The sequence below is a fragment of the Dermacentor albipictus genome, chromosome 7 (genome assembly GCF_038994185.2).
Source record: "Dermacentor albipictus isolate Rhodes 1998 colony chromosome 7, USDA_Dalb.pri_finalv2, whole genome shotgun sequence".
Classification (NCBI taxonomy): Eukaryota; Metazoa; Arthropoda; class Arachnida; order Ixodida; family Ixodidae; genus Dermacentor; species Dermacentor albipictus.
The window spans coordinates 60013455-60026954 of NC_091827.1; the positions used below are offsets into that span (position 1 = coordinate 60013455).

Genomic DNA, 13500 nt, shown 5'->3' on the forward strand with positions numbered 1-13500 from the left:
ATTCTATAGAACTCAATTACAGGCGCACCATTATGTTCACTTTGATCTTCAGCAACGTGACATTTCATGTAATGTATACTTACCCTCAACACTGGCCACAAAATTTGAAGGAAGTTTATGCAGTACACCTTTCACAAGCATGGTGAATGCAAAAAAAGTTTAGCTTGTTCTTATGCATGCGCTTACGAAATGACTTGGCTTTATGTCAGGATTTCCACTACACGTTTCATGATTTTCGTTATTTCTTCATTACAAATAAACACAGAAAAAATGACGGTAGGCGACGTAAACATCTTCAGACGTGAACGCCTCGAATTCAGTAAAGCATTCCTGAAAGCCGCTTGATTGCCGCACAGGCCATGACGTATGCAGAGAGTCATTCGAATACACACAGCCTGTGCCCGTCTCCATTTTACTGTATAGCTTGCACCGAAGATGGCCAACAAGCATCGGCTGACGTCGTTAAGAAACTCTCCTTAGGAAAAAAAAATAACGAAGCAGTTCCTCGCTTCCCAGCACAGTCGCGCACAAACAACGCGTCGGGCTAACCCGCCGGTTTCTGCGCCAGGTTGTAGTAGAACTCCTTAAATTCCTTGACTCGCTGGAAGGGTCCTTTGGGCAAGCAGCTCCGCGTTACGTCCGTCAGATGCACGTTGATGAGGAACCAGCTGAAGTTGGCTCGCCTGCCTGGCATCTCCATGATGAGCATCGCCTGACAAGCAGGGCGAGACAGTGGGCACAACATTTGGTTTTCTTTCTTCCTATAGATTACAAGCACCAAGATAGGAGTTTATGTGCATTTGTTCTCAAACATTTTAAGCTTTTTTTTCCTTATATCGTTTGTTTCTGTCGATGCATCTTTTTTTCTCTTGTTGGGTTATTGAGGACCACTACAAGTAAACTGAATTTTTCTGTGATCGTCATTGTTGTACTTGTCCATGATCGGTATATAGCCTCCCCAGTCGGTGTAAATGACATTTTGCCTAAATGGACTTCGTCGTCGAATATCACCGCGGTGTAGCACTTGTAAGTGGCAGATGACAACAAAGGAGTTTAATTCCACGACAGAAATTGGTGTATAACACCTGGCTATAAAACCGACGTAAACTCAGTAAACAGCATGATAAATGCCATAATTATTATCTGATGGAGATATTTACGTAAGCTGACACAATGGTGGCAAGCAAGAGGCGCTACCTGTTTATGCATTAGACCACCTAGTAGATGATTCTGCGTTGCATTGAATTAAATGACGTCATCAAGACTACCAGATGCGCAATATGTGACGTGAGAGGAACACCTGCTTTCCAGCCCACAACCGAAGTGCGATGTTTAGTTCTTCTGTATGTGCAGTACGCGTGTGTTCGACTGCACGCACGCAAAAACGAAAATGCAGGCAATACAGAAATGAACATAAATTATATATTTTGTGAGCTCGTGTCGGAAGAAGCGGGTATTTGAACGCCTTCCGGTTCCTTGCACAGCATTCATCGCAAACGTTGATGACCTCGAGTCACCACAGTGCAGTTCCGTCACTGTAGCACCACTCCTTCTTTTTGTCAAAGCATCAAATATTCCTAAACTTAATGTTGTCCTTTACCATTTCAAAGCCGCCCTTTCGGAGTATCCCTGAATATTGTGAACAGAAGTTACCTTATCCTGCATCTGGGAAACTGTGTCGAACGTGTGGAAGATGTCCTTCTTGAGAAGGGTCTGAGAAGACGGATTGTTGAAACCGATGTTCGACTTCTCGAGGTTGAGCTCGGCTTTGACAGGTTGGCATGCCTGCGAAATTGAAGCGGGGAGAAATCGCCAAACACAAGGTAAGAACTCATTACCATCATCATCATCATATTCATCATTATCCTCCCGTCCAAACTGAATGCAGCTCCAAGCTGTCTCCATCACGCCTTGTTCTGTGTCAACCAGTTCCATCCCGTGACTGCTATTTTCTTGATGTCCTTGCTATGCATATTCCCCTGAGAACTTACAAAGCCCCCTATACACTCTTCCTGAGCGTGGTTCGAAGGGCTTCGAAGGAAATCAAATAGAGATAACAATCGGGACGTATTAGCAGATAGCCTTCCTAGAATACCAACAAAGCCACTGTGACCGTGAAGAAAAGATTGTGAGGTTTTTCGTCCTGAAACTGCACAATGGGTTGTGAATTAGTAGCGGCGTTCGAAAAGTGAAATTTCAAAATTTAGTCGAATAAGAATATTCGTAAAAAATGACTGCCGGACATCAAACAGATAATTCACCAGCTTTAATAGTGAATTCCCGAGTCCAATACGAATCGAATCACAAAGCCTATTTGATTGGAAAATACGATTACTCACACAAATCTAGATATGACGGGAAGCATAGTGAAGGCCCCGCTATAATTTCGACCACTTAGAGCTCCCAGAACTAAGCCCTATAAGCGGCACACCAACGTTATGGCATTCCGCCCCTTTTTAGAACGCGACAGGGATAGCAAAGTTTTACACAACAACACGAAGCAACGCACACAGTTCCATTGGTCCTATAAATGGAAGGGAACATTCATCTGCTAATTGTGTTACCGAGTTGGTGACACGCCTGCATGGGCAAACATAAGCAGATGTCGAAGAATGACTGCGAACACTCGCTTTGACAACACTGTCGCGATGAAGAGCGGCGGCAGCGGCGAGGAAAATGTTCTTCGGGCTGCCTCCCGCTTCAACGCGTCGCCTGTGCCAGATTCTCAACCGTCCCCGTACTGGGGAGAACGCACGCCAACCTGCCTCCTTCCCCTCCCCTCTTCTAGCGAGCTCTCAGATCCCGATTTTCCCCCTTACGCAAAGGAGGAAGTGGCATGCATCTGCCTCACCTCCTTCCCTCTCCACTTTCCCCTTTCCCTCTCCACCACTTTTTCTCTCCATCGCAGCTACAGTATGCGGTGCACGACCGGGGTCTTATCACATGAAGGCTTTACACAGAACACCAGGGCAATGGCGACTTCAGAATTTCCCGTGGTCTCTCCATATAGTTGCTATCGCAATAAAATTTTTTCGAACAGGTCCTCAAACTTGGCAGAAGCTACGGCGGAAAACTCTTTAATTAAAATCAACAACGTACACTGAAAAGTAACAGGCCGAGCCAGCACAACAACTAATTCTCTATAAAGATAAATCCGATCTGGTGTAACGTTACCAGAAGTGCTAATTTTACGTGATAGTTTCGTGTACGATTTCATTGTAACAGTCACACTAAAGATTATCGCACACTTTGGGGGGGCTGGTTTTATCACGGCTCACACCGTTAGCGTTAGGGCTGTAAAAACTTGCTGTACTCAACAGGGAGCTCAATTTACACCCGCATTAAGAGAAGCCGCAGTTGAAAACCTCATAATAGTTATGACGACCTGGTGCGCACCGAAGTGTCTTAACCGAGATTTTGATAGCAATTGCTATGAAAATGTATTTTGAGGTGCCCGTTGCAGCGACGAGCGTCGCCGGCCCTCGTAAGGGAGCGAGGGCTCCCTTACGAGCCCTCGCTCCCTTACGATCACAGTAAAGGATGAAGAAGCGAACACGGAGCGCAGCGGGAGATAAAAAACAGCGATAGCAGAGAGAGAGAGATAAGGTAAGCGGAGGAGGAGGGGTCAGAAGAACCGTGAGATGGAGGGCAGAGAAGGAGGGTATGGCGAACGTCTGACATGAAAATCGTATTGCCGCACAAGACGGGCTCTGCGGCGACGATGGCTACGAGGTGCTTCCACAATAGCGTGCGTCGTCGGTGTGGAAACAAAGCGCTGCATGAGCGGAGGCCTGTCTGCAGCAGCTGCTGTGAATCGCGTCCATACGTCGCCAACGAGTCGCCTCTCGCGATCTCGTGGTCAGCGAGGCAGTCGCGCCGCACTTCCTTCCGTTTGCTGCGTGCCGCACGAGACGCTGTCCGCGCCAGCAGATACATCGCGAAATGAAACACGTATAGAACTGCGCTCAAATTTCGCATTAGGGAATATCGTAATAGGCGATAAATGTTCCTTATCGTCTGTCGCAGCTATATAATCGGACCCTTTTGCTTCAATGTGTTGCCAGCAAAATCACCGCCCAAGCACTCCGTACAAATGGTTAAGAAGCAAACCTGAAACGTACCGCCCCGGTATCTATCACTCAGTTAATTCCGGCGGTTCATTAAACGGCGGCTGGTTAGGATGCAGGATCCTCGGTACGCAGTTGTTGCTTGCGCTCGGCTGCACGAGCCTGTTGTTCTGCCAGAGTGCAGCCTCCGCATGGCGTAGACGAGCTCGTTCCCGGTCCTGCTCGTGGCGTTGCTGATCGAAAGCTGCCTGTTCCTAAGGAGTGCGTATGACGCATGGACTACCCATTTCGGAGCCGAAGAGAAACTTCTGCGGGCGCACTCGGCTGCGAAGGAGAGCAACGACGTAACTTCGGGCGCAGCTAATCTAACATCACCTAGATAACACAAGGTCTTTTTACTCCAATCCATGACGTCATGTTACCTGACGCGACTGCCATATAATCTAACGGGGATGCTCCCGAGTAGGCATCATTGATTTTGAGGTCCCCGGTTTCATAGCGCCAGCCTTGTCAATGAAAATTTCGGTCCTGGCAGCATGATGTCATAGATCGCAGTAAGCAGGCCGTTTGCTTTATAAGTGGTGTTGGCTAATCGCGCGCCTCTTATTTTTTTTTCGCGCAGGCACATGGGATTGTGCCAGATGTGTTTTCAACGCACAAACGACAGACAGATGGTCAGATGGATGGAAGAATTGGCTAGCCATATATAGCTTCGCTGTAACAGAAAGCAATTTGTCCCGAGGCAGGTATCAATCGTGTCGCTAAAGGGTGAATTTGTTGGCCATGGGATAAACTAGCACCTTTACTGGTCAAAAAAAAAATTCACTGACCATTACGATACTCCCTAATGCGAAATTTGAGCGCAGCTGTATACGTGTTTTCATTTCGCCATATATTGGCTAGCGCGGACAATCTGTCTCGCGCGGGTGGCTGCAGAGTATGGCCCGACTGCCTCACTAATCGAGGCAATCACGACAGGCAGCTCGTAGGTGAAGCGCCGGCGCCATTCATATTAGCCGCCGCAAACGACACGCGCTACTCTGTCGCCATCTCGTAGCTGTCGTCGCCACAAAAGCCGTGGTGCGCGGCCCTATGCTTTTCTTCTCACGTTTTCGCAATGCCCTCCCCCTCTGCTTTCTCCTCGTGGTATCCACGCTATCGCCGTCTTTTAACTCCCTCCACGCTCCGCGTTTGCTTTTTGTCCTTCATTGTGCTGGTTCGCTCGATTACGATGGACGACGCCAACGCCGACGCTCTCCGCAGAAACGGGCACCTAAGAGATGCACTCTAAAATTTTGCTGTGCGCGGTTCACTACAATATCTCGTGTGCTCAAGTGTGAAGGCGCGCAAGTATACGATACTTTCCAATAACGAGTCAATGAGTAGCAATGAGTAGCTGGTACCGCAATATCATGACAACGTCTATTTCACATTATGACAGTGTAAAAAGACAGGTCGATGTTAGATTTCGCTTGGGCAATAGCCGCACGCTACTAGGAGCGCCATTGGTTCCCAAACGTGCCGGTGCTGAAAGGAAGAAGATGCGTGGTTGCGCAGCAAGAATGGCACTTGCCTGCGAGTAGTCCGTGATTGCGAAGTAGCTGCACGGCTCGTAGAGGGCGGCGATTGGGAGGCTGTACTTCTTTTTCAGTGTGTACATGATCACGCCCATTTGGAAAGAGAAGGCGACGGTGAGACTACGCCTCCCAAAGCCGTCCCTGGCCATCCGGAACGCGTGCTCCTGCAAATAGCGGGAGGCAGCGCAGTTTTTGACGTAATGGTGGATATTTGTGTACACTGGCACGCGTTCTTAAATGTTTGTAGCGCACACTAATGACGAGTTGCACTTCGCCCTCCTTTTGTCACTGTGTTCACCCTGCGCTAACAAATGTTTAAAACCTCTTTTGCCAAGTATTAGGCAGATTTTCTTGCAGTGCAAGAGAAAAAAAGGGAAGCACACGAAACCTGGCGATGGTTATGATATAGTGTATTATTGCTAGGCTCAAGAACCGAGCACTGTACTTAACTTAAAAGACGCTCCCCACAAATGACAAGGTGGTGAGTTTGAATCCCGTCAGCGCAGGTTGCAATTTTAGGAATGGCGGGATATCATGACCATAGGGCAGCAAGCTCACTCAGGAGTGCGCCTCACTCTTACCCTCTCCACACTCATTTCACAGGCGTAAAGTAGATCGTTCGTGATTGAAAAAGCGTGTTTGTGGACATGAGCACGAGCGTCAATAGTCGCGGGCAAATATGAATGGAAGTGATTACTTGAATGCGAGTGAGCCTTGGTGTGCATGAGCGGGCGTGAGTGTAGGAATTAGAGTGAGTATTGACGTGTGTGAGTACAGATGAGTGTTAGTGAGTACACAGCCTGCTAAAATATTGGTGAGTGCGTACGTGACTTGGGCGTGCTCTTATTCATCTGGCCTATGTATGCTGATGGGGAGTTACAGAAGCGGTGTGCGGTAATACCGTCCCGATCCCGCCACTATACCAAATATCTTACGGCACAGATCGGTAGCGCAGTTCTGCTAGAGCAAGATGAATCAACACTTGCAAAAGCGATCCCTACTGTTGTTGCGCGCTCTGTTTTAAAATGACTTGAAAAGCAAGGAGAGCACTCTATAGAAAGATAATGTGTTCTAGAGACAAAGCTAAAGTTTCGCGGCCAATGATTCGCTAAGGCTAACAGGGGAGCTAGGGATCGATACATGGTGATGTAAATAGCTACTGTAGGACAAACGCCTCATTAAGTAAAAGTAGCCAATTGCAGCGGTTTTTATCAACCTAAGTGAGGAGGAAGCTTTAGTTCCGGTGCTCTTATCTAAATACATGGAAAAGCAGGAATCATTTCTCAGTAACCACTGCACCAAATTTGTTAAGGTTTGTTGTATTTCAAAGAAAAATGTCAACATCTAATGACTGTTGGTTGCGAATTTTCGATGTATGTCATCAATATATTTGTAAAAATTGGCAAAAAATTTTAATTCTCAGAAAACGAAACTAACTTGGATACAACTCTTAAGTTAGCAATAAAAGACGATTGGTACATTGCATTTAAGAGCACGTGCGGATAAAACTGATATGTTACACATGGATCTAAAAAACATGAGTAATATGTGAATGGTGCTTTGGCTAAACCCTTGTAAATAGTGTCACGAATTCACGTAAGATATAAAGTCACATATCACATTTGTCTGCTTTGGATGCTCTAACGGGTTCAGTTTACAGAAATGTGATGCCTATTCCTAGTGTGCTGCTACAAATTTGTAAGTTTCGTGCTTGTGGTTTCTTCAAACTTATAAATTTTTGAAAATTCGTGTGAAAAAATTCAGGCTCCAAATCGAAACTCCACTTGCCACAGTCACTATCATTGAACGTTTTCACTAAAATGCAGCAAATTTCATTAAAACTTGTCCAAGTGTTATCTCCGAAAAGCGCTTCAGCGTTTTACATGTGAGTATTTGAATAGGTGGTATCGGAGTTTGACCCGAGCTGAAGCTTCCTCTAAAGCGTGATGATCAAGAGAACTCACATGGTTGGCTCAAGAGAAGTTCACAATGAGGAAGTTCCGCTCCAGGAGCCTATCTGTGCTTTTTAATAAATAAATAATTAAATAAATAAATAAATAAATAAATATAGAAATAAATAAATAAAAGAATTTTCAGCTTGTGTAAGGAGGGCGGCAAGAGAACGCCAATATATGAACGCCAATCTCCCGTTAGCTCGGAATGCAAGCTCAGTGACAGGTTAAGCACAACAAAAAATTAATACATAAATTTCTTTTTAGACAGGCTGATTGTGGTGCTCAAGTCTGCGCGCATTGCCTGCATGTAACCTAGCCATAAATAAATCGTTGAGCATTGTACGGATGTTTCCAAACTTCGTTTTTTGGCCTGCCAGTGACCTTTTCCCAATGAACTTCCCATTTAAGTTGATTGCGGCAAATAAAAGCGTCATTTAACTGCGGATGTTTTATCATTCCACGATTTTAGGGATATTTTAAACAAGTAATATTCTCGAGATAATTGAAAATAAGTGGCCATTCGAGCTTTGTTGCTTGAAAACTTTCTTCATTTATCAACACCTCTACTCAAACGTGTCAGAGCTTCGGACATGCACCACATATTACCTCGTCAGAATAAATGTTAAAAAAAGTCTCAACGTTGCCAGGAGACCATCCGTCAAAAAAGTTAAGCTCACACTTAACTCTATCAGTGTCGGGTTCTATCAGACGGGACACACTCTCAGAGTAAAGAATATTGTTTCTATAAATTTTGTTACTATATATGAAGTTGCTACAAAATGCAAAATACAGGCTGAGGTCTTGGAGTCGGAGAGTGAATTGGCACCTCTTGTAGGTGGTATACGTGAAAGGAAAAGTAAACTTAGTTAACTTAGTTATAGCAACGACAGTAAAAAATAGCTATAAAGACAAATTAGCGTGGCAGCAATTGTAAAAACACACTAGAAGACGTCCATAAACAACTATATCAAAAGCTGAATTAGCAACACATATAGATTTGAACAAATTGAACAGAAAGTGGCAAGTTTTAGCAATTTCACGCGTGGACAATAAGCCATATTATTGAACTGTGTCATTTATCAATGACAATGCAAATGTAAACATTATGTAGTATGTATGAAAATATTATGTAGGGCTGGATAGGTGAAAAATGAATTTTTTTAGTTATGTAATAAATGAGCGAAATACAATCACTTTTAAAACAAACGGTAGCTAGTTTTAATAAAAGAAAATGCTGAAATGATCAGTTTCATTGGCGTAGTTAGTTCGGACTTTGGGCAAGATGGGGCTTTTGCGAAGAGCAGATCATGTGATGTTAGTGCTCGCTAGTGAAGAAGACGTATTGAAAGAAAAGGAAAATCGATTGTTCCTATTATAAGGTAACCAGATGCCTACACAACATTTAGTTATGTTGAACACTTTAATGATATCATTGGCCTTTAATAATTTTTTAGCTGTTGTGGAGCATGAGCTGAAAATTATTATTTTGATTGCTCTTTGCTGAACTAAATGTATTGGCAGAATATAAGTACTATATAATAATCATATATACATACATTCGTTCACATGGGAATGAATTAATGCATAATGCAATGAAAAGAGAATTGTACATGGACAAAAATGGGTGAGCTCGAATGAACATGCGTGTACCATTGGATGTCTCTTTGACGTCTCAAATGTGGTAATGACAGTGTAGGTATGTAGCCGCCCAAGTACATGCAATCATCGCTAGCCTAGATCGAGTACCTGGCAACCAGGTGGAAGAAACAGGAAGTAAAGATCTCTGATGTATGTGAACACAATGAGTTTAGTTGAAGTTTGGTTAAATTTTGGTATATTTATGTCACACCGGTGTAATATAATAAGAAGATCGGCACAAAGTTTCTAGAGTGGGTAGTTGATCCTTTTATCAGAAATAAATGTTCTGGCATCGTCAGCATACGGCAAGGAATCGCAGTGTGTGAATAAATTAGGTAGATTGCCACTATAAATTAAGAACAAAAGGTGGTAACAGAAAAACCTTAGTGGTACCCCTATATTAGCCGTCTTTTGCTTTGAATAAGTATCGCAAACGCCGACAACTTGTGTTCTATTATGCAGGTAGAAAGGGGAACGACTGCGGATTATGGCAAGACCAAATATTCCCATAGCGTGAACAGCTTTAGTCAGGTCTCGAAAAAATAAAGCCGGCAAAGCTACCGTCCTCAGTAGCCTTTTTTTGTCTAATCTGTGCTAAATCGTCAGATTTTTCTCACGGATATTACAAAAGGAACACAACGGTTTACTTCTGGTTGTGAAGGAATGAAAAGAATATTACACGGATAACGGCAAACGCTCTCTTGGTACAGTCCTCATATTCTTATTTGACAAAAGAAATGTTAACAGGCACGTGGCGGGACAAAAACACAGAAACGTACCGCTACGTCAGCGGCTCTGATAAGGTTGAGATGAGTTTAAGGCTGAATTGGTAACGTATTGACGTAATATTCGTGGCACTATTATAGGCGGTTATTTGTGTAAAGGTAGCACACTTGCGACTCAATGGACAAACACCAGCGCTCTTGTTTGTCTGCTTCGATGGTCGTCCATGCATCCGCAAGTGCGCAGTAATACAGTACAATAATACATGTAGAGTAATAGAAGTCGCGCATACTTCTGGAGACCCATAAGCGCCAGTAATACTGCGAACACAGTTAGGATGAGAGAGAAAAGACGCAGGACGGAAAGCTGGGTTTCCATTGTCGGGCACGCTCAGCTTCACGTCGGGGCATTAGAACAGAGAAAATAAATTTAGATAAACTCTGGGGACTTGCGTGCCATAACCACGATATGAGGTTCGCCATGGTGGAAGCGTCAGGATAAAGTCTTTCACTACCTGAAACTCTTCATTGTATCTATGCAATGATTGGTATGCGAGCATTTTTGCGTTCAAGCCGCATCGAAATGTGGCCACCGAGGACACGAACCGAACCTACGACCTCGTCCTGAGCAGCCCGACGCCATATCCGCTGAGCCACCACGGCAGTACTTACAGCGACCCGTCGACACTACATAACAGATTACCGATAAATAAAAATTTCACTGCCCACTAGAAAAGCCCAAACTGAACGCAGTGAGCTTTGAGAATGTTTCTCGAAGCAAAAAGGCCACGCGCGGAAATCAGTTTTCAAAGTGTGCGACGTCACATTAATGTTCCCGCGTGGAGCCCTGGGTGCGAAATCAAAGTAAGGTGTATTTTCCTTCCTTTTCGCCAGTAATTATCTGTCCCCTTCGAATAAATCAAAGGACACACTTCACCAGGAATGCCAATTGAGGGTCCTCTCAGGTGCCCATTTGAAGTTGCAGCGTTTCATTAGCTGTAGGCTGAATGACTATGCTGCGAGACGTGTTAACTTTGTTGCAGCATCCATGCCTTGGCAACTTTTGTTCAAGGGTGTAAATAGATTTCGGTGGAAACTTACCAGAGTTGGAGTGTACGCTTTTGGGCTCTTGTGGGCGTTGACGGGCAGCGTGATGCATTCATAAATTGAAGGAATGGTGATGATCGTGGTGATTATGACCAGAACGTCGACGTCTTTCCTGCGGGAGAGTGTGGCATTGAACGGCACAGCGTAGAACCGTGAATAGTGTATTGAAACGAAAACAGTAGCAAAATAATCTCGAGATTTTTCGTGTCGCTCGCTCAACATATAATGCAATGTGAGCAGGGATACATGGTTTTCGGTTGTAGAGCACTGCAGGCCGCTTTTGTTTTATCTCATTTAGGTTTGGCTTAAATTTGCGCACTCTACAATTGTGCAGTCACCTCAATAGCTGCTCTCACAACGATGCAATCAAGCCGTTCATAAATTGTGGTGCTGAGATCATGAATCCGGTTAGTCAGGAGTTATTTCAGTATAGTGCAATTTATGTTACATTGTTGAATTTTTTAAACCGGCTAAGTGAGTGTCATCTTGCAACATGCAAATATTTTCAGCATCTTCGTGCAATCTAAGCCAAAAGGTGAACCTCCACTTTCTCAACACGAGATCTCGAAAAAAACAACTCCTCGTGATAAAAGCAAAGACAAAACTCTCAGGCGATGTTAACAAAAAGGAAGAAGCTGATAATACCATAAATTCAATTACAATTATTCTTGCACTTCAAAAGCTTTTAGGGGGCTAACTGTACATCTATCCAGCTGGCACTTCAACCGCATTCACCCGAACCTCGGCCTCTGTATACTCCATGGTGCAATGGATTGCGCATCGGGGATGCTGCGCTAAAGGAACATGATTCAAAACCAACCGTCGGTCCAACTCGGTTCACTAGGTATGTGGAAGTCTACCGATGTGCCGCTCTTCAACGAACCTCTTCGACGGCGACATGGGCCACTGGGGATGCAGGGACTGGGTATATGACATGGGTAGGTACCGTTTTGAATAAATCTCTTTCACGCTATTCATGAAGCCACAGGGACTTTGCTGGTCTTTTCAATGACCTTTTTGCATGTGCCACTAGCTGTGTGCCACATTTAATGAATGTCTTTAACGCCAGCTACATGGGTAATTAGGTAATTGCCACAGGGAACGGTGCCGCACTGTATGGACAAAGAAAGAAGAAAACTGGGCAGTGCCGATCTGCCGATGGCTGTAGGCGATTATGCGCTTAGTATTGAAGCAATGAAGCGACAAAACATGTGGCCACCGCCGAAATGCATTGTGCAAGAGGCGTTTACTGGATCGTGACTCCCCTCTCGGGCTTCGATGATGGTGACAGCTATAATGATGATTTCTCGGCATCCCCTATGACCTTTCAAATGAGGCGTTGCCAAAGAGTCACCTGGCTTGCATGCTTGAGGTAATCAGGTATGCTACACATGCTTTTCATCCTAGCATTTTCGTATACATCTCCATAATCTATTTTCTCTTCCTCAAGACTTTGCTATTTGCCTTTTTCTGATACAAATCCTTGTAAGGGATCCGGTCGTATCAATTTTCTTCCGGCTTTTTTCTTTCACCAATACGCTAAAGGTTTCTTGCTTGCTTCTACTACTGACAAGATGATACTTCCATCGACTTTAAACCCAAGCGCTTTTGGAAGGTGTACGTTACTAACGCGTCTCACTGCGGATTCTTTCGCATGTCATTAGGATGGGCTATGTTGTCTCCCTATTTTCGCTCCAGCATACACGTGCGTAATCTTGTTGCATATATTTCCTCCGGTGTGTTTATGTCCTAAGGCAACCAGTTCGAGCTCGAATCGCAAGGCACTGCCCTTTGTGTAGAGATTTACCTTTCTATTTTTTTTCTCCTAGTTCTTGTAAATCTCCATGGTCTTTTTTGCTTACACTCCATACATCCACTTGGCTAGCACGGTTTTCTTGCTTTCTTTTTGAGGATTCCTAGTTTTCTATTTACACTTTCATTTACCCTGTACTTTGTTGCCGACTTTTTTAATATCTTGCTCCATTTTATGTCAACGCTTTTCAAGCACAAATGTTTGTGCACTTTAGCCGCCAGTTTATTTTCACGCATGTTCCTCATACTTTCTACAAAACAAATTTTGCTCTGCACTTCCCTGACTTCAAAACAGCGCCAACCCATGTCACCCTACGCTACCTCATTCGTGATTCTGTCATGGGTTTCCAAAGCAAACTGGCCCATCAATCTTTGATGAACTTCCACCCAGATAAGGCACCCGATTTTAAGCACAGAGTGATATTTGTGAACGTTAGCGCTGGCAACATTACTCTTTTCCTGATTCTACGCGCCACCTCATATTTATTGTGGCCCCAAAGTGCTATGTGTTGCATTATTGCTGCATTCCGCTTCCCGCTTATTTACAGATTATCTTGGCGGGCGCTCAAGTGAGTCTTCCCTTCGTATATGCATACACCGAGTTATTTACATTGCTGGACTG

The 13500-nt window shown here is 44.4% G+C and overlaps 1 protein-coding gene across 1 annotated transcript in view; it reads right to left on the reverse strand.

Annotated features, from left to right (window-relative positions):
• Positions 1-393: 393 nt before the first annotated feature.
• Positions 394-13500, reverse strand: part of LOC135912634 (uncharacterized) — a 37798-nt gene continuing 24691 nt past the window's right edge. The window contains exons 7-10 of the mRNA XM_065445123.2: positions 11061-11178; positions 5641-5808; positions 1654-1785; positions 394-712 (exon numbers count right to left, since the gene is read on the reverse strand). Coding sequence (XP_065301195.1) covers positions 545-712; positions 1654-1785; positions 5641-5808; positions 11061-11178 — 586 coding nt within the window. The 3' untranslated portion in view covers positions 394-544. The remainder of the gene's footprint in view (positions 713-1653; positions 1786-5640; positions 5809-11060; positions 11179-13500) is intronic.